The 22,161-nt window shown below is 42.9% G+C and overlaps 1 protein-coding gene across 5 annotated transcripts in view; it reads left to right on the top strand.

Moving 5' to 3' along the window:
- The window catches only part of usp42 (ubiquitin specific peptidase 42), a 69,796-nt gene that overhangs the window by 16,871 nt on the left and 30,764 nt on the right, over window positions 1-22,161 (top strand). For 2 of the 5 annotated variants that reach the window (XM_033040573.1, XM_033040574.1), the window contains exons 2-7: window positions 3,983-4,247; window positions 8,700-8,909; window positions 12,459-12,569; window positions 16,471-16,573; window positions 19,614-19,681; window positions 19,916-19,986. In XM_033040573.1, the coding sequence (XP_032896464.1) occupies window positions 3,992-4,247; window positions 8,700-8,909; window positions 12,459-12,569; window positions 16,471-16,573; window positions 19,614-19,681; window positions 19,916-19,986 (819 nt within the window). In that variant the 5' untranslated portion in view covers window positions 3,983-3,991. Of the gene's footprint in view, window positions 1-3,982; window positions 4,248-8,699; window positions 8,910-12,458; window positions 12,570-12,792; window positions 12,841-13,381; window positions 13,452-16,470; window positions 16,574-19,613; window positions 19,682-19,915; window positions 19,987-22,161 lie in introns of those variants that run through there. The other 3 variants (XM_033040575.1, XM_033040578.1, XM_033040577.1) reach the window with 3 other exon arrangements.

Genomic DNA, 22,161 nt, shown 5'->3' on the forward strand with positions numbered 1-22,161 from the left:
AGTTCCTTTTTATTATATTTCTTGTATTTGGCAGAAAATTATTAGGAAACTTCCATTTCTGTACCCTACATTATTTTTTGTACAAAAGTATTTGACCATGACAGTAATTGGAATGGATTCAGAACTCTTGGACAACCATGTAAAGAAGAAAGAAAAACGTTTAAATAGATATGGGTGGAAGGGGAAAGAGTGAGAAAAGAAAAAATGTGGGATATGGGACCTTGAGATGAGCGTACGGCAGAGGGGAAACGTGCAAGTTGACTAGGTTGGTGGGAGATAGTGGAGAGATCTATGCATATCCGGGGGCAGGAGAAAGAGAAGGGGGCGGAGGGGTTGCCCCTCGGAGGGTCAATGAGAAATTTGAGAAATCAATCTTCATTCCGTTGGGGTACATTGCTATCCATGCAGAAAGTGAGGTGCTGTTCTTCAATTAATCTCAAGATGAGCTGATTAAGTTTTCCCCTCAACTGAGGCATTAGTAATCAAAAGTATGAGTGTAAACGAAGATGGTTATATTCAGACCTTTAACATTTTATCAGGAAAATATAATGACTAAATGGGGCACTGCTTCAGTTCATCCACCAAAAGCTTTATCCATGCCTGTTACTACCACTACTTGACTAATTGAAAGGCCTCATTCTGTTTGAAGATCATGCAAAGCTCTATCTCTGTACTAACTCGGGCCAAGTTTCATATACCCACCTCCCCTGAGCAATATGCCTTGCTTTACCAACCAATTCCCCCGTCTACTGATACTCTCCTCCTCTGTTTGACTCCTCCCATTTCCTCCAAATACAAGGCTTAGCTATGCCTGCCTCTTTGTCGGGTACGTCGAAAAATCCTTGTTCGAGGCGTACCGTGGCCCTATCCCTGAACTCTACCTCCGCTACATCGACGACTGCATTGGTGCTACCTCCTGCACCCACACACAACTCACTGACTTCATCCATTTCACCACTAACTTCCATCCGGTACTCAAATATACCTGGACCATTTCCCTACCATTTCTTGACCTCACTATATCCATCGCAGGTGATAGACTACTGACCGACATCCACTATAAACCCACTGACTCCCATGGCTATCTGGACTACACTTCTTCCCACCCTGCTTCCTGTAAGGACTCCATCCCCTACTCCCAATTCCTCCGTCTACGCCGCATCTGCACCCAGGATGAGGTGTTCCACACCAGGGCATCGCCGCATCGGAGATGTCCTCTTTCTTCAGGGAACGGGGGTTCCCATCTTCTACTATAGATGAGGCTCTCATCTGGGTCTCTTCTATATCCCGTGACTCTGCTCTCACTCCCCATTCCCCCCCACTCGTAACAAGGGCAGAGTCCCCATTGTCACCTTCCACCCTACCAGCCGTCACATACAACAAATAATCATCTGACATTTTCCCCACCTCCAACCTGATCCCATCACTTGCCACTTCTTCCCATCTCCTCCCCTGTCTGCTTTCTGCAGATACCGCTCCCTTCGTAACTCCCTGGTCAATTCGTCCCTTCCCACCCGAACCACCCCTACTCTGGGCACTTTCCCTTGCAACCGCAGGTAATGCTACACTTGTCGCTTTACCTCCCCCCTTGACTCCATTCAAGGACTCAAGCAGTCTTTTCAGGTGCGACAGAGGTTCACCTGCACCTCCTCCAACCTTATCTTTTGCATACGCTGCTCTAGATGTCAGCTGCTCTACATCGGTGAGATCAAGCGTAGGCTTGGCGATCGCTTCGCCCAACACCTCAACACCTCCACTGTACTAACCAACCTGATCTCCCGGTGGCTATGTACTGATCCCCTCATCCTGTACTGATCCCCTCATTCATCCTATACTGATCCCCGCCATTCATCCTGTACTGATCCCCTCATTCATCCTGTACTGATCCCCTCATTCACCCTGTAGTGATCGCCCATTCATCCTGCACAGACCCTCCGATCCACACTGTACTTGAACCCCCCCTCCCCCCCCCCCCATTCATCCTGTACTGAATTCCCCCCATTCATCCTGTACAGAATTCCTCCCATTCATCCTGTACTGAATTCCCCCCATTCATCCTATACTGAATTTTCCCCATTCATCCTGCGCTGATCTCCCCCCCCCCATCCATCCTGTACTGATCCCCCTATTCAAGAAGAATGGGGGGGACAGTCTGAAGAAGGGTCTCGACCCGAAACGTTGCCTATTTCCTTCACTCCATAGATGCTGCCTCACCCGCTGAGTTTCTCCAGCATTTTTGTCTACGCCCATTCATCCTGTACTGACCACCCATTCATCCTGTACTGATCCCCCCATCCATCCGGTACTGATCCCCCCATTCAACACCACTGACATTCCCCGTGCTCTCCCCTCACACCCCAACCAACACGTACTAATTCACCTGCCTCAATCCATCCATTCCGCACTGATTGCCTTCTCAACCCCACCCCCCCAGCCATCTATCCACCCCGCACTGATTCACACCCCCCTCCCTGACCCTATTGTGCTGGAAATGTCTTCAGAGCGAACATTTACTATGTTTGATAACGGGATGCAATCAAATGTGTTTGTCGGGGTCGGGGGGCCGGGGGGGGGGGCGTGTGTGGGCTTGTGGAGGGGAGGGATGTGTGGGCGGGAGAGGGTGAGCTCTGAGAAACGGCGGGGAAAGAGCCATTGGGGAGAGGGGTATATCACGGGGGGTGGGGGAGGAGCCAACCAAGGGGAACAGAGGGGTAGTGGCTGGAATTGACGGCGCAATGGGGACTCACAGCGGGCGCTGGTCGTTCTCTGCCGGGATCAGAGTCTCGTCTTTCCATTTGCCGACATCTCCGACTCCAGGCTGGGCTGTGTCTCCCACGCTGGGCTGGGTCGGGTCTCCAGCGCTGGGCTGCTGCTTGGGGCTGGGCGGCTGCTTGGGGCAGGTCTGGGCTGCTTCGGGTCCCTCCGAACGTCCGGCTGGAAACCTCCGCCGGCCATTCTCAGCTCCAGTAAAGACGCGATGGCGCAGGAAGGGGTGGACCGTCCCGGGGAGTGACAGGGGAAGAGACGATCTGTGGCGCAGCTCTGGAAGGCAGGTGAAGAGATCGATCTGCGCATGCGCGGTTTTTAAGATTTTTAATCCTCTCTGGCTTTTACGACATTCAACCGATCGGAACAAATCTTATTGCACTTGCTGCACAGGAGAACGGTGAGTGAACTGGCAAAAAATCGTAGCGCTCTCCCGGACCGCCAAACTGAAAGATAACAAGATCAGAGTTTTAGTTATGTATAGATGCTCTCCAGGAGCTTTGGTTTCCTCCTACATTCCAAAGTTGTATAGGTTTGTAGATTAATTGACTGTAACTTTATAAATTGTCCCTAGTGTGTAGGATAGTGCTAGTGCATGGGGTGATCATTGGTCAGTGCTGACTCGATGGGCCGAATTACCTGTTTTCACACTATATCTAAAATTTTAGCTGATGTGCTCAATTGTCACTGGCACAGAATCAATTTGTTTTGATACTTCTACAAACTACCTTAATCCTTGCATTAATACTTTCATTAAACTATAATGCATGAATAGAAAGTTGAGCAGTAGGTGAGGAGTACTCTTATTAAATTTTGCTCTTGACACCTGTTTAAGGCAACATTCATACAGAGAGGGAAACATTTTAAAGAATGCGTGGTTGTTAGAATTATTATGGATTAGGGGTCTTTAGTGTAAACAGTTAAGATTCTTTAGCCAAAGGGTGGCGAGTCTGTGAAATGCATTGCAACAGATGGCAGTGTTTACAATCATTGGGTGTTTTTACAGTGGAAATTGATTAGTAAGGGCATCAAAGGGTATGGGGAGAAGGCAGGAGAATGGGGTTAAATGGGAAAATAGATCGGCCATGGTTGAATGATGGAGGAGACTCGATGGGCTGACTGGCCTTATTCTGCTCCTATGTCTTATGATCTCATGATCTAATAGTTAAAGGTGACCTTGTGAATAACAGTCTTTCTTTGCACCGTATTCTTTCAGAAATGAATAATGACCATAGTTGATAAAGTGACTGAGGCCTCGAACACAGCAGCTTGCAAGAACCAGATCTGCAGCTCTGTGGCACCTTTCTCTGGAATCGCCAAAGAGAAGAATATGGAGCCAGGAACAGCAAGTTGGGGTGCAACATCTCCTATTACTGAGGTACCCAAGAACAAAATCTTAGGACCTATGCCTGGAGCTGCTTTATACACCAATGCAATGTCTCTACAAGAGAAATCAAAGCAACCAGTGCAAAAAGATCAAAGTAAGTTTTCAATGAAATTTCCTTGTATAAAGTAATGTGAAACTTACAGTTCCATGTGTTTTTCTTCCTTTATACTGAAACCATTTGCCCCCCCAGATGAGATAAAGTAGCTTTTATTTCTTTTTTGATGCATGCTTTAATTTGAACAACAAGGTCAATTTTTTCTCTCTCTATAGCCATCCAGGTTAGTGTTCTATAAAAAGACATGGTACTGGAGTAACTCAACAGGGCTGGCAGCATCCCTGGAAGACATGGATAGGTAATGTGATGTTCCCATCCCATAATGTCACCAATCCATGTTCTCCAGGGAAGCTGCTTGACCCACTGAGTTATTCCAGCACTTTGTGCCTTTTTCTGTAAACAATCATCTTTAGTTTCTAGTGTCTCCACCTTTGTGTTCTTCTGGTTAAAATCGCTTAAGTCTTTTTAATTCAGCACTTGAATTTCCAGAATTGCCGTTCTTCATTATTACACTTTCCCGGTGACAAAACCTAAATGCTGTGCTGCAAACCTTCTCATCAATTTGTTAACCATGGTGGTGGTACATGATTTATATGCTGTTTCTTCTGTAAAGCACTGTCAGATGGACGTTGATGTTCTGCTAATCGCTTACAGTTGGAACACTGATTAATCGCAGTAATTTGCTCGAAATCCTGAATGTAGGATGTGGGGATGTAAGAGAGAAAATATTGTTGAATACCAAAGAAGTACTGGAAGAGAAGTCAATGGAAGAGAAGTTGATGGGTTATGTGTTCCTATCGCTGGCCAGTTTTAGTATTTACTATAAGTGGGACCCGTTGGGTCCCAGTCACACGAGAGGCCTGGTCCCCCAACGCAATCCATTCCCCAGCGCAATATTCCACCACTCACCCATCGCCCCTAATTGTGCAGACGCGGCTCATTTCCCCTCATCCCCGAGCACTCCCTCCTCCTCTTCATGTGTGGGAAGGGAGGGGGGGAGGGAAGTGCTATGTGTGGCGGTGGGGTGGGAGGAGAGGAGGGGTGTGTGTGGATGGGGAGGTGTAGGAAGGGGGGGGGAGAGAGGGTGGTGAGGAGGAGGGGGGTGTGCAGGAAGGGGAGGTTGTGTGTGTAGGTGGGGGGTGTGTGTGGGCAAAGGGGCTTGTAGGGGGAGGGGTATGTGGGCAGGGGGTTATGTGGGGGAGGAGTGTGGGCAGGGGGTTATGTGGGGGAGAGGGGTGTGGGCGGGGGGAGAGGGGTGTGTGGGTGGGGGGGGAGTTGTGGGGGAGAGGGGTATGTGGGCGGGGGGATTGAGCTTGGAGAAAACACGGGAAACAGCCAAGGGGGAGAGGGGGGCATCACGGGGAGGAGGGGAGGAGCCAGCGAGGAGGACCAGAGGGGTAGTGGCTGGAATTGGCGGTGCGATGGGGACTCACAGCAGTCGCTGGTCGTTCTCCTCCGCCGGGATCAGAGTCTCCACTTTCCGTTTGGCGACATCTCCGACTCCGGGCTGGGCTGGGTCTCCTACTCTGGGCCAGGCTGGGTCTCCCATGGGGGGGTTGTGGGGGTAGAGAAGGGGGTGTATGTGGGAGGGGGGTGGTAGTGGGGGAGGGTGGTTGTGGGTCTCACCGGCTCCAGACTCATTCAGCGGCTACCGTCCCCAGCGCCTGTCTCGCTCACAGCCCCCGCCCGCGAACACAGCCAACCTCGCGCACGGAACACAGCCCACATGCCGCTCCTTCAGCTTTATTCTCGGGGCCGGTGATTGACAGCGGGTGCCGGAAGAAGCGTCGCTGTTCCTGCCAATAACAGACCAATAACTTTTGTAATATATCGCCGATCGGAACAAAACTTGAAGCGCTTGAAGCAGAGGAGAACGGTGAGTAAGGTGGCAATATAGGGTACCGTTTTTGTGCAAATTTAAAAACAGCTCAAACGGGAAGAGGGTAAGATGAGCGTTTTATTAATAGTATAGAAGATATAGATAAAGACAGATAGAAGATAGATAAAATAGTACCCTATTTTAGTATGCATTCACACTGGAATCAGTTAAGTAACTTTTTCTTGCCACTCCCTATAGAAGAACATACATTTGCATTACATTTCCAGGAGAGGGGCAGGTAATTCCTCTGAGGTAGTTCAGGTTGATGTTTATAATCCACCAATTTCCTCCCCATAACCATTTCAAATGGTCCTTGTATTCCTTCCCGTCTTGTGTAGACATGGTTTAACTTGCTCATCGGTTGTCTTGCCACTTCACAACCAATTACTCCTGAAATCTGGTCATTTTATATAGATGGATGTAAGTGTCGATTGCATACTGTGAAGTCTCAACAGCCGGTGAAGTGATTGACTTGTAGGCTAGTGTGTAGTGTGCAAAAGCTTAAATTCCTATCTTCAAATTGCGCCATGTGATCGCTGGCATATATTTGAACATCCACAGGAGCTCAGCTTAATGTTGCATTTAAAAGCTGACATCTCCTTAGTGCACTAATGCACTAAGTTGTCAGTCAAGATTATGATCAAATTAAGTTGGTCTTTTAACCTTCTACCTAGTGCAGCGATTGTACTGATAAGCAGGTCCTTGGATAGCTCAAAATTTTCCAGCTGTCAAACACTTACTGACCTCTGAAATCTTCCTGGATTATTTTTCTGTGTGTTATTCTATATATGGGCTTGCTAAACTGCAGTAAGTAAAAATGTCATTCTCCACTGTCGGTACACATATGTTAAACACTCTTGACTTTTGTGCATGTTTCCTATTTCTCTTTTTTGTATGTTTGCTTGTAAAATATTTGCTTGATCTGCATCTTTCTTGAAAAAGAATATTTTTGATTGTCCATATTGATTTGCTTTCAGTGTCTGTTTGACAATTTGAAGCAGCATATAACTTATTAACTTATGGATTGTTAAATTTCATGTCCTTAGCAGCTTATACTGTTTTGCTTAAATTAATGACATTTCAAAATGTTGCAATAAATCCACAGCTATTTTAAATGGTAAATAAAACTTATTTTCCTTCAGAAAATGTGACAAATGAAACTACTTGGGGATGTGTGTGGGTATTGAAAGTAGAAATGTTGGATGTTTATGCTGAATCCTTTTTCAAATATTTGGTGAATGCTGCCCCTGCCTGAGGGGAAGTTGTTAAATAATATTTATTTGTGGTTACTAGTTAGTATTTGTGATGTATGACCTACAGTGATTTGTGGACGAGGCAGCAACGAGCTGCTGCTGGTATTGCTGCTGTCCCCATTCCATAAATGGGATTTTTATAGCTGCTGCCTATATAGAATTTGCAAATTCTTTCTGTGACCACATGGATTTACCCCAATGCTCCACTTTCCTCCCATGTTCATTCGATATGTTGGTTTTGTTCAATTACCACTGTAAATCGCCCCTAGTGTGGGTGAGTGCTTAAATTTGACATGAGCTCAAGTTGCTGAAAACCCAGATACTGCTCGGTTGTGCAAAGCATAAATATTTGGTTAACATGCAATTCTACCATGATATTTTGATGGTACAGCAGAAGAGCTGCTGCCTCGCAGAGCCTGTGACTTGATTCAATCCTGGTCCTGGTGCTATCTGTGTAGAGTTTGCCCGATCTCCCTGTGACCACTTGGATTTCCTCTGGGTGTTCTGGTTTCTTCCCACATCCCAAAGATGTGCAGGTTTGTAGGTTGATTGGCATCTTAAATTGCCCCTAGTGTGTCGGGAGTAGATGAGAAAGTGGGATAGCAGTACAAGTGCGAATGGGTGATTGAAGGTCAACGTGGACTCATTTGGGCAAAGGGCCTGTTTTCACGCTGCATCTTTAAACTAAGCTAAATATGACATGCAGATCTCAAGAATCAACATACATTTTGGTCTTTTAATTTATTCTAAAGAACTGTGTATAGAGTAAAACAGATGATGCAGATTCCTGCTTTTTTGTTCAATGTACTATGTTTTGGCAGCAGTGATTGCCAATCAATTGGAAGTTGGGTGGGGATATAACACAGCAAGCCGTATATTGTACACTCAACCTCACTCAGAGCACTGAGTGGTACAGCTGGTAGACCTGCTATATCACTGCCAGAGACCTGGGTTCGATGCTGACTTTGGCTGCTGTCTGTGTGGAATTTGCACGTTCTTCCTGTGACCGTGCAGGTTTCCTCTGGGTGCTCCAGTTTTCTCCCACATCCCAGAGATGTACAGGTTTGTAGGTTAATTGGCCTCTGTAAAATTGCCCCCAAGGAGTAGGGTGTGAACACTCGTATAGCAGAGTGATCTCAGCACAAAGAGTAAAGTATAAGCTATGGGCGTAAAGTCAGATTCATTCACTTGCCACAATGTGGTCATCAAACTTGATCTATCTTGACCAATTATTCTCGCCTAGAACATTGTTATTATAAGTATCCTTTAATGAAAGTAATTTGCCCAATATATAATGTTTATTTAATGCTGAGGAATCTGAAATGCGATCTCCGTTTATTTTTACCATTTTTATTTCAGATGTGCTGGGCAGTGGCGATGGGATAGCACCCCCACAGAAAGTATTGTTTCCAGCAGAGAAGATTTTGTTGAAATGGCAGCAAATCCATAAAATTGGAGCTGGCCTCCAAAACCTGGGCAACACCTGTTTCCTAAATTCTGCTCTGCAGTGCTTGACCTACACGCCGCCACTTGCAAACTACATGCTGTCCCGAGAACATTCCAGAACATGTATGTAGATAGCAATTTTCTCGCCTCCAGTTCTTCATCTCCCCCCCCCCCCCCCGATTCCCTACTTTCCGTCTGAAGAAACAACTCCTATCCCTTTTCCCCAGAGATGTTGTCTGACCCGTTGAGTTGCTCCAGTACTTTGTGTCTCTCTGTAGCAATTTTCTAATCTGTTTCCAGATATTTTTTCTCTCTTTCCAACCCCCCCCCCCCCCCCTCACCTCTTGAGGATATGCATTGAGTTACCCGTCAGGTTTTAAGGAACTTCTTGCAGGAAGAAGCTAGTTGAAAATTGTAGGAAACCAGAACTTGGACCGTTACAACTGAAAGCGCAGCCACCAGCAGTGGAACAATTTAATATGGGATTGAGAGATCAGATTTGGAAGTGTGAAAATATTCCTGAGGTTACGCCACAATGATAGAGAAGGGTTTAAAATAAGGATGCAGTTTTTCCAAATTGACCTTTTGCCCAGCGGGATCGATGTGATTCCAACAAACAGTACAAGAATAGTCCTGTCGTCCTACAATGAAGTGAAGGTAGACACATAATGCTGGAATAACTCAACGGCCAGGCAGCATCTCTGGAGTAAAAGGATGGGTGATATTTCGGGTCGGAACCCTGCTTCAGGTCTCGGGCTCCAACCTGATCCCTTTTCTCCAGAGATGCTGCCTGACCGCTGAGTTACTCCAACACTTTGTGTCTATCTTCAGTATAAACCAGTATCTGCAGTTCCTTCCTACATGCTGGAGATGACGTGTGAACGGAAATCAGGACACTGTACAGCTTTGGGGCTCATTAAGTTGACAGTGTTGAACAGCTGGAAAGAGTGCAGGGAAGATTTGAGGATGTTGCCAGGAGTGGTGAGCCTGAGCTAGAGGGAGAGGTTGGGTAGGCTAGGACTCTATTCCTTGGAGCACAAGAGGTTGTGGGGTGATCTTGTAGAGGTGTATAAAATCATAAGTGGAATAGATAGGGTGAATGCACAGTCTTTTACCCAGGGAAGGGGAATCAAAAACCAGAGAACGTATGTTTAAGGTGAGAGGGACAAGATTTAATTAGAACTTGAGGAGCAATTTTTTTCACTGAGCGGGTGGTGGAATGAGCTGCCAGAGGAGGTAGTCGAGGCAGATGCTAACAGCGCATTCAAAAGACGCTTGGAGACGTACATGGATAGGAAAGGTTTAGAGCAGTGGTTCTTATCCTTTTTGGCATACATATGCGAACAAAATTCTGTATGTGGTATGTACCTTTGTTAGGTTCCTAAAAATGAGCTCAACAAATGGATAATAGACAAAAATGCTGGAGAAACTCGGCGGGTGAGGCAGCATCCATGGAGCGAAGGAAATAGGCGACCTTTCGGGTCGAGACCCTTCTTCAACAAATGTATATGTCGTTTATGACCCCTTCATGTCTCCCGGTAAAGCCCCAAGACCCTCCTTGGGGGTCCCGACCCCCAGGTTAAGAACCACTGGTTTAGAGGGAAATGGGCCAAACGTGGGCAAATGAAATTAGCATAGATGGGGCATCTTGATCAGCATGGAAGAGTTGGGCCGAAGGACCTGTTTTTATGCTGTATGACATTGACTCTGTCTAAGAATGTTAACCAGAAGTGCATTATCAAAGGCAGGGATGATTTTTGTTTCTTTTAAAAGTTGATGAACCAACCCTCATGGTTAGGAGTTGCCACACGTGCCTTAAGCTAACAGTTAGCCTATTGCCAAAGGCATTTTAAACATGAAGTTAAAACAACTTGACATCAGCACTACTTTGACTGCACATGCCCTATTGTTAAGAGTAGTTTAAATGGAATTCCTGGAGTGCTTGAGGTTATTTTTGGTCTTTGAAGACCCTTTAAGGTGCATCTCCTGCAGCCTTGCATTGAACGTGTCCTAACATGCTTGAAAGTGAGATATTTCCAACACCAACATTTATTTTCAATATATCTATGTTAGAGTATTTTTAATGTGAATTATGTTATTGCAAACAGAATATAGTGGTGCTTTATATTAATATTTCAAATGTTTTTATGTTTGAAGGTTAGATGGTGTGAAAACAAGATTAGGAGGAGAAACTAAGAACAGCTGAGAACATAAAAGGAAAAGTAAAGGGTTCTGTGATGGAAATTTTGGTTTTAGATGGTTAGGGTCGGACGAGGAGAGATTTGAGTGAGATCCGAGTCAAAAGGGTGGAGAGTGATTTGGAAAGCAGCTGGAGGGGGTTGTAACGACAGTGTGGTGCTTGGAGATTTTAAAATGAAGCGTTGGTAGACGAAGGAATGGTGCCATGGCGAGCGCGAGTTTGGACAAGTTGGAGTTTACTGTAGAGGACAGATGTGTGAAAACACATGAGGCTGGAAGTGACATGAACGTACAAGGATGCCAGTTGCAAGGTAAGCAAATAGCCTGATGGAGGGGATATGGGCTCTGGTTTGCTTGAAGTTGGACGAGGTATTGAAGTTGCAAGCACTCTGGTTTATCAAAAGTGCATGGCTGTTTAATGTAAAGTGTGTGACTGTTAAATGGTCAGGAACATTGGTGAGTTTGTTGATGAGGGCCAAATGCGATGGCTTCAGTTTTTGTTGCAGTGAGCATGGCCAAATTGAAAACCTTGCTGTGCTAGATCTCGGACAGGCAGCCTGACCACACTGATACAGTTAAAACTGAGAACAATTGCAGATGGGAGAGTTGTAGCACTGGATGTGACCTCTCCAAGGACATTTACGAGTTGCACTGTAGGTAGTACACAGACAGGGATTCATTATTGCGGGATTCTGTGCACAATCAGATATCACTAGCAACATTGTTTAGAGAGCGGAAGCCTGCAAAGTTAGTTCTGCAGAGCTAACGGGAGGTGTTCACAGAGGCTAACAATGAAGAGGGATAACAGAAGATGCTGGGAATCCTTGGCTGGTCAGGCTGCATTTGTGGGAAGAGAAACAGAATCAACACTTCAAGTTGGAGACCCTTCGTTAGAACGGTTCTGAAGAAGTCTCCAACCTGAAATATTAACTCTTCTTTCTCTTCACACAGATGCCACCTGACCTCATCCTCACGGACACAAGCCCTGCACCCCTGCTCAACCATGCTGCCCAATATATGCATCCCAATCCCACAATGTTCGTGTCAAACTCAATGCCAAGTTAATTGAATCTCCTCTGCCTGAATGTGATCCACCTCCCACCGTTCCCTGCATATCTGTGGGACCTACTGTATTTCCAGCATTTCTGTCTTTGTGTTAGTTTTCCAGCATCTGCTGTTTTAATTTTCAATAAAGCGCAGTGACCTGCTAAGATCCCAGTATTAATGGCGGTTAGTTTTGTACATTTTGCTGTTGTGAGAAGATCATAAATGGGACTCGGCTTATTTTGAGAGTAAGTTTTGTGAGAGATCTTAGCAGGTGCAGGGAGAAAGAAAAATGAATGACGGGAGTGTTAAGATACGGTCATACTGTTTAACAATGGATGGCTATGCGGACTTTGCTAATTTCCCAATAAACACTGTACATTGTCTGATTCACTAAGAGGCAATAATTGTCATTATTTTTTCTTGTAGGTAACGAACAGGGTTTCTGTATGATGTGCATGATGCAGAACCATATTACCCAGGTCTTTTCCAATTCTGGAAATGTTATCAAGCCTATGTCCGTCATTAATGATCTCAGACGTAAGAACTGCTTTTTCTTGAATTAACTCAATTCAATAAACCGTCAAAATAACAATACAGTGGAACCTCAATTATCTGCTTTAATGTAATATTCTGCAGTAAATATTGACAATTGATAGCACTATTCACAAATTTTGAAATGTGTAGCGTAAAAGAATACTCTTGGCACAGAAAAGATTTATTCACATAACAAAAACTAAATTTAATCTTTTTTATGCCTAAGGTTAACTTCTGTCTGAAGGAGATTGATATTAGCAGGCTGTGTAGTAAGGTAAGATTTTGTACAAAAGTCTTGGCAGATAATTGAAATGTGGATAATGGAAGTTCCACTGTGTGTGTCTAGAGTTTGAGAATCTTGTTGACTTTGAGTTGAAACTGCTAACTAGGCTTCTGGTTTGTAATTTTTATGGAATGCAATTTTCCCCCAAATCCTTAGTTTTAAAAATTCCAAGTACTCCACAAAATTTGACCCAATGTTCCCTTGAAGTCAGTGGACCTGATGGGAGGATTCTTAAAAAATGCTGTACCAGATACAAGCTAAGTTTAAAGATATAAAAGGTTTGGAGGTTTTTTTGTTTTTTTTGTGTAAAGCACTTCGTTGATATTTCATCCCAATAACCCAAGAACTCATGAGAACTTAAACAGAACTCGTGACTTCCTGCCTATTATCTCGGATTCCTTTTGAAAATAGCATGCCTGGTGTGCTGGACTGTGCTTCTGTAGACCTTATACATGAACGCTAACTTATCACCTCAGTAACTTAACATTTTATCTGATTTTCACCAAACTTGATCAGTGATTTTTCTCTTCAGACTCGTGGTACCTTTTGATAAATCAGTAGGTGAACTGGATACAGCACCTAAGCACTGACTCGTGACCTCAGTAAGTTAGACTTTATTAGATTTTTACCAAACTTATAAAGAACTTCCTCTACACTTGATGCATTCATTAAAAATGGGAACACTTTGCATTTGTGATTACTAATTTGATATCCTGATCAATGCTCAAATTTGCAAAATGCCCAAAAATAAACTCATTGCAAAGTGACAGACCTACATAAAAGTGCTAAAACACATTTTTTTGCGAGTGCTGAATTGCTGAAAATCAGGCCCTATTTTAATATAACTTTTTAATTACAGTGTACTTTATTCTTTTGATTCTTTGCTTTTAAGTTTCTGCCCTCTTTTAATGTAATCTTTTGTGTTCCAGAAAGGTGGAACATTTTGAATTACTGTATAATTTTCCAGTGACACAAGAAATAGATGATGTTTTAACTGAGTAGTTCCCTTTAACATATTTAAATATTTTCAGGATTGGATAAGTTATTCATAATGAATTGCTCAAAGATTCAGTCATTGACAGTAAACTAGAACTGCCTCCATAAACAGAGTATCTTTGGCATATGTGCGATGATTGATTTAATGCCACAGAATTAGCTGGTTAAGAGCATGGTTGTATGTTTGACAACTTTCCATAATGGCAGGTGTTTGTAACTAAGAGGAGTTGAATTTGTTGCTACACTCCCAAGGTTTAATGTCTCGGTAACCTCTTGAACGTTCTCTTTTTTGAATAACTTAATTATGTACTGGGTCATCGTGTAAAATAAGAACTGGTAACACATTTTGAATTTAACTTGAAATGGTCGAACTGCAGACATCAGAAGAAAGGTTTAATTAAAATTATAAACACACAGACTGTCCGCTGTGTATAATTCCGTATTTGCTGAGCATGCATCAGGGCTACGTTTTATGGCATTTCGTTGAAAGTTAGCCACTCTGCTTTTTGAAATATTGTACATTTATTTTGCATCTTTAATTTGATCATTTAAATCTTTAATTTAATTTGACATTTGATAACATAAATGACTAGGCATCATTTTAATAAACAGCAAACACATCATTTCAAATTATAAATTTGATCTATTAGTTCAGCAGGAACATGCTGCACCCGCTGAGTTTCTCCAGCTTTTTTGTGTACCTTTGTTTATTGCTGACTTGGGCAGCTAAAATGAACTGTATGCCTTGTTTGAAAGGTGAAGATACACCTGCCAGATCAACTACTCAATTTATGGTGTTACAGTAGTGCAGTTGTCCTGGTGTTTAGTCTTTTTGCATTGTTCTCTAATTGCGTGCATGGAACTGGTGAATTGGAAGTTGAGTTTCAGGAAAAGATTAGCACACTTGTGCATTAAATAGAAATATTAAACGACCTGCCAGGCAATTTTATAACAAACTTAAATAGTCCAGATTGTCTATGGCCAATAGAGTTTGACTGGTCATGCTGTAACTTATTGTATTTATACAGGGAAGTGTTTTACAATGCTACCTGAAAGTGAAACCACTAAACTTCCCATTACTTACCTGTTTCTTAAGTTCAGATAGAATTCTTTGAAACAGCCATATCATATTTCATTGGGAATAATCTGAGATCTCGTCTGTGATGAGTTTTATAGAATGTATATATTTGGGCGGCACCGTGGCGCAGCGGGAGAGTTGCTGCCTTACGGCGCCAGAGACCCGTGTTCGATCCTGACTACAGGTGCTTGTCTGTATGAAGTTTGTACGTTCTCCCCGTGACCTGCGTGGGTTTTTTCCAAGAACTTTGGTTTCCTCCCACACTCCAAAGGTTTGTAGGTTAATTGGCTTAGGTAAAATTGTAAATTGTCCTTAGTGTGTGTAGGATAGTGTTAGTGTGTGGGGATCACTGGTCGGTATGGACTTGGTGGGTCGAAGGGTTGCTGTTTCTAAACTAAACATCCTAATTGCTAACTGTTATTTTGTTGTGGCTAGTGAGAAAATACAAATATGATTTAATTTTATTCTTAAGGTTTGCTTCATGAATGTTACTAATTGGCAGCTCCTGTATTTAGTGCTGGACTGTTTGAGATATCTTGATGAAGTCTGGGAACTTTTGTGCTTCCAGGGGTTTGCATTTATCAGCCTGAACAATTGTAATAATGTGTTGGTGTTACATTAATCAAATAAATGATATTTTTATTGCATTGTGACTGTAGATCAATAGTTTTTGGAGTTCATTGCTGATATATCAGATGTACACTGGATACTAACGGATAAGAATTTAGCATAGTATTTGAACTTTGACTGAAACAGACACAAAATGCTGGAGTATCTCAGGCAGCATCTCTGGATAACATGGATTGTTGACGTTTCGGGTCGGGACTTTTCTTCACTCTGAAAAAGAATCCCGGCCGAAATGTCACGTATTCATGTCCTCCAGATATGCTGTCTGACTCGCTGAGTTACTCCAGCGCTTTGTCTTTTTTTGTAAACCATCACCTGTGACTGCACGTGTTAGTATACGCACATTGATTATTTCCGCTCTTGCAGTGGATTCCAATAAATTATCACTACAATAACTGCCTGATTTACGTTCTTCTGGCTCGTTAAATTAATCTCTCATGTTCTCTGACAATACATGGCAAACTACAGCTCGAATCTACATTCAAGTTCAAACCAGACCATTGGGCGTAGCCCATCATTTTTCTAATGGGCAGTAGCTTTAGGAATAGTTATCTGCAGTCTTGATATTTGGGTTATTGATCAGTATTCTCTTGTTCACATACTATTAGAGATATGGGGATATCACACTTGAGCTTGGACCTGTCCTCAGTTGTATTTCAGCAGGGTCCATTAAAATGGCGATCAAGACGGGACTTTTTCCCCACTTCCCTAGAGCATTAAAGACAATTGCCCTGTCACTGGTCAGCCAATTCAGCACAGGTCAAAATTATCTTCCCTTTAGTTTCCCCCTAAACTTGCCGGAAGAAACTTTTGCCATGGCAACGAGCTCGAAAGCGCATTTCGTATTAAAATATTAATTTTTCAATATATTCTGAACATGGTTACCAGTCAATTCCATTGTTAAATTTGCATTCTTTTAGGAATAGCTAAACATTTTCGATTTGGAAACCAGGAAGATGCACATGAATTCCTCCGTTACACAGTGGATGCTCTCCAGAAAGCATGCCTAAATGGAAGCAACAAGTGAGTATGTCTAATTTAAGATTTTGAGATTTAGCAGTGCTTTTTAATATTTTGAGTATTAATGGCAATGCAAAGGTTGAATTTAAATGCTACATAATGTAAAACATGGCACGATAAAATATATTGAATGGCTACAATGCTATCTTAAAGGCAAACTAGACTCAAAAGGTCACCTGTCCATTCCTTCCACAGATGTTGCCTGACCTGAGTTACTCTAGCACTTTGTGTTTTACAAAAAGGAGAAGGTCCCTATAGGAGAAGTGGAAGATAATAGAGGTGTATAAAATCATGAGGGGAATATATGGTGGATGCACAGAGTAGGGGAATCAAGAACCAGAGGACATAGATTTAAGGTGAGAGGAGCACAATTAATAGGAACCTGAGGGGCAGCTTTTTCCACTTAAAGGGTAGGGAGTATATGGAACAAGCTGCCAGAGGAGGTAGTTGAGCCAAGTACTATAACAACACTTGGACGATGGATAATAATAATAATGGATGGGATTTATATAGCGCCTTTCTAATACTCAAGGCGCTTGGGCCAAACGCAGCTAAATGGAACTAGCTTAAATGGGGCAATAGAAAAGACAGTGCTAGAGCAACTCAGCGGGTCAGACAACAACATGGACAGTTGACATTTCAGGTCAGGACCTTTCTTCAGACTGATTGTGGGGCGGGCGGGGGGGGGGGGTTGGAGCTGGAAGAGAGGGGAGGCAGGACAAATCCTAGCAAGTACAAGTGAGGTGGGGGGGGGGGGGGGGGGGTGATGGGCAGATGGTTGGACAAAGGCCAGAGATGAAAAGTCAGAAGTACTTAGTGAGAGGGTGGTTTGGGTGGGAAGGGATGAATGAACCAAGGAATTGCAGTGGGAGAGGCGTCTGCGGAAGGTAGAAAGGGATAGAGATGGGACTGGTGGGAAGATAGGGCATGTTAGCCACCTTGAAGGAGCAGGGCCAAAGGGCCCGATTCCATGCACTTCACACTATTGTGGAAGGTTTTTATAAATAAAGTCAAATTTATGTCATTTAAAATAATATTTGGCAGACATCTGCTTAATTTAAAGCAACCATTGTTTCACTGGGTTTTACACCTGGTACCCTATTCCTAGACTTGTAGTCTGATCAGTTCAATTTCGCGTGAGTGGGATTTTTAAATGCACATGACCCACTATGTTTTTGTTGTTACTTAAGTACTGTATGTGGGACCTTGGTGACATCGGTGGTGGGGATGATACTGGAGTCAATTATAAAAGATGAAATAGTGGCACATTTGGATAGCAGTAACAGGATCGGTCAGAGTCAGCATGGATTTACGAAGGGGAAATCATGCTTGACTAATCTGGAATTTTTTGAGGATGTTACTAGGAAAATGGACAAGGGAGAGCCAGTGGATGTAGTGTACCTGGACTTTCAGAAAGCATTTGATAAGGCCCCACATAGGAGATTAGTGGGCAAAATTAGGGCACATGGTATTGGGGGTAGAGTGCTAACATGGATAGAAAATTGGTTGGCAGACAGGAAACAAAGAGTAGGGATTAACGGGACCCTTTCAGAATGGCAGGCAGTGACTAGTGGGGTGCTGCAAGGCTCTGTGCTGGGACCGCAGCTATTTACAATATACATCAATGATTTAGATGAAGGGATTCAAAGTAACATTAGCAAATTTGCAGATGACACAAAGCTGGGTGGCAGTGTGAACTGTGAGGAGAATGCTATGAGAATGCAGGGCGAGTTGGACAGGTTGGGTGAGTGGGCAGATGCATGGCAGATGCAGTTTAATGTGGATAAATGTGAGGTTATCCACTTTGGTAACAAAAACAGGAAGGCGGATTACTATCTAAATGGTGTCAAGTTAGGAAAAGGGGAAGTACAACGGGTTCTGGGGGTCCTTGTTCATCAGTCAAAGAAAGTAAGTATGCAGGCAGTGAAGAAAGTGAATGGCATGTTGGCCTTTATAACAAGAGGAGTTGAGTATAGGAGCAAAGAGGTCCTTCTGCAGTTGTATAGGGCCCTAGTGATACCACACCTGGAGTATTGTGTGCAGTTTTGGTCCCCTAATTTGATTAAGGACATTCTCGCTATTGAGGGAGTGCAGCGTGGGTTTACAAGGTTAACTCCCGGGATGGCGGGACTGTCATATGCTGCGAGAATGGAGCGGCTGGGCTTGTATACTCTGGAGTTTAGAAGGATGAGAGGGGATCTTATTGAAACATATAAGATTATTAAGGGTTTGGACATGCTCGAGGCAGGAAACATGTTCCCGATGTTGGGGGAGTCCAGAACCAGGGGCCACTGTTTAAGAATAATGGGTAAGCCATTTAGAACGGAGACGAGGAAACACTTTTTCTCACAGAGAGTTGTGTCTGTGGAATTCTCTGCCTTGGAGGCCGGTTCTCTGGATACTTTCAAGAGAGAGCTAGATAGGGCTCTTAAAGATAACGGAGTCAGGGGATATGGGGAGAAAGCAGGAATGGAGTACAGATTGGGGAGATCAGCCATGATCACATTAAATGGCGGTGCTGGCTCGAAGGGCCAAATGGCCTACTCCTGCACCTATTGTCTATTGCATGGAATAATTGATAATGAACTCTGTTTTGGGCTTCCTAAATTATTTTGTTTGTGTTTGGTCTTATTCTGTATGCTTGTGTCTTGTATCACCCTTTAACTATGTGACGATTAGGAGCTAGGTTTGATGTATTGTATTTAGGTTTAAGTTTGTTGTTGTCATGTGTACCAATGTATTGTGAAAAAAATGTTTGCTTGCCAATCAAGCCAAACTCGGGTGTAATTGGTAGAGCGAAAGGAAAGATAAAAAAAGAGGCAAAATATAGTTCTTAGCATTAGAGTGCATCAGTTTCGTAGACCACAATGAGGTAGAGGAGAATTGGTCTGTACCCCAGCTTATGGAAGGATCATTTAGAAGCCTGATAACATGTCAACACCAGCGTTTTGTGCTACCAACATATAACCAGTATATGCTACAATTATATAGACTAATTTTAGAGTTAAAAATATACTGAATTTTCTTTTCGGTACTTCTGTAGATTGGACAGACAAACACAGGCCACTACAATGATATATCAAATTTTTGGAGGTTACTTAAGGTCGAGAGGTATGTTATTTTTCGCAAAGATCAGCGTTGTTTTACATACTTCAATAGTTATTTTTTTAAAATGTATAAATACAAAACTGCTTTTTGCTTTCCCGGCATCAATTTACCTGATCATTGAAAGTTGCATATTTATTGTATTATGCTGAAGTTCTGTGCTTAAAAAATTAAATCTTGAACATTTTGTATTATCCATGAGCGAGAACATTTTTCTAACTTTTTTTCCCTTAATTTTAGTTAAATGCTTAAACTGCAAAGGAGTTTCTGACACATATGACCCATATTTGGATATTGCTCTGGAAATAAAGGTATTAAAGTATACTACATTTGCATTTTTAACAAGCCATTCCCTCTCTCTATTGTACGTTTTTTCCATTAGTCGATGTTGGTCTTCGTAACCCAGAAGTTTGCTTTTTCTAAGCTTTTCCTTTGCATTAGTAAAACTGCTCAGAGGTTATAGTTGTTTCCAGAGTAGCAAACTATGCGGTAGTCTTTGTGGATAGTCCGTGTACTCAGACAGTGGTGTGCACTTGTCAGTAGCATTTCAAATAAATCATATTCAATCAACCCATCATGATCTTTGTCTTTATAAACAGAGGCAGACAGTCCATCACAGGCTTATCACTTCCTTCTATCTTCACGGCGCGTTGCATCAGGAACTCTGGCCCTCCTACTCATTCTTTTTATTCTCTTGTGCCTTCTGGGAGAAGCTACAGGAGCTTGAGAGCCCAGATATCCAGATTTAAGAACAGCTTGTGTAGGAACAGTAGATGCTGGTTTATACCGAAGATAGACACAAAATGCTGGATTAACTCAGCAGGTCAGGCAGCATTTCTGGATAAAAAGAATAGGTGACATTTCGGGTCAGTACCCTTCTTCAGATTAAAAGTGGAGGGGGGGCGGGGGGGTGAGAAATAACCTGTAGACGAGAAAAGGCAAGAACAGCTTCTTCCCTGCTGACATCATGCTCCTTAACCAATCTTTCACACTCCTCCTGGAAGTGCTGACATATACATTTAACTCTTTTTACTGTTTTTTAACTGTTATTGAATATTGAATTTTTTTGGACTACATTTTAATTCACCTTTCTATTTTATAATTGTTGTTGGAATTATTGTAATATCTATCATTAGCACAAACTGTATACTCTATGGACTTCATATGAACAAGAAATTTCATTGCACCATGGTTATATGACAAATTAATCTGAATCCAAACTGAATGGAAATTACATGGAATGTCTCTGGTTTGGGCTCAAATGCTGGATTGTGTCTAATTCTGCCCTCCATATTTAAAAAGCTATCTTAGGAAAGTGCAGAAGAAATTAATGCAAGGCTCTGGGGACAAATCTGTTGAGTAGGACTAATTGGAAAGCTATAAAAGAGCTGTACATGAATGAATGAATAAGATTATTGGCCAAGTATTCACAAACAAGGAATTTGCCTTGGTGCTCTGCCCGCAAATGACAACATGACATGCAGTGACAGTTAGGAATGACACATAACACATTATATATTAATAATAAAACATTTGATTAAACATGTGAATTAAATAAAATACCGGACAATTCGCTGCAGCCTTCGGATGTCGTGCTTGGTGGCTGAGCCAAACCAGACCATGATGGAGAAGGTGAGGACAGACACTACGATGGCCGTATAGAATTGCAGAGCTGCAAGTAGTACAGATTTTCCGTATTTTGTACGGAAATGCAAGAAAAATACGGATGTACGATTGTGCTTTGTTAAATACGGATTTTTTTTTTAAATCGGCTCGACATCCTGTTTCATCTTGCTGCTTAAAAAATGCAAGGATATAAAAAATCATGCTGTACCTCTAAAAATTGTAGGAGATTAATTCTATTAGTATTTTAAATTTCAAGATCTGGATGATTATTTTTGTAAGCTTTGATCTGCCCGTCCCGCTCCAGGTTTAAACAGCGCTGTCAGTTTAGCACGTGTGAATTTAAACGAAGAGCTGTCGGCTACAGTTCTATGGGTTCTAAATAAAGCACTGCCGGCTGGAGTGCTATGGGCTTTAAACATAGCGCTATGAGCTTCACACATAGCGCTATGGGTCACAGACTGTTCAGGGAGGGAGAAGGTGAGAGGGAGAGGGAATAAGAGAGGAAGGGGAAAAAAGGAAGGAGAGAGGGAGAGTGGGAGGGAAATAGGGGAGAGAGAGGAAGGAGGGAAAGAACGATGGGGGGTAGAGGGAGGCTTCCAAAATGGCTTCTACCTCATCATCTGGTGCTAAAAGCAGGAAGCAGCCGTTCAAACAGCAGTATACAAAGAGATGGCAATTAATGTACTGTCAAGTAAGGCGCGTAGAAGACATGTCAATTGGTAGCAAAGTTATGCATTCTTGTACTCTTACATTGGTATGACCGCGCATTAAAAAAAATATTTTTTTCAGCAAAATGAAACTGCGTAAAAATACTGATTTCCTCAGCAAAATACTGATTTTCAGGTATTAGGATACTGAAA

Source organism: Amblyraja radiata, chromosome 22 (genome assembly GCF_010909765.2).
Source record: "Amblyraja radiata isolate CabotCenter1 chromosome 22, sAmbRad1.1.pri, whole genome shotgun sequence".
Taxonomy (NCBI): Eukaryota; Metazoa; Chordata; class Chondrichthyes; order Rajiformes; family Rajidae; genus Amblyraja; species Amblyraja radiata.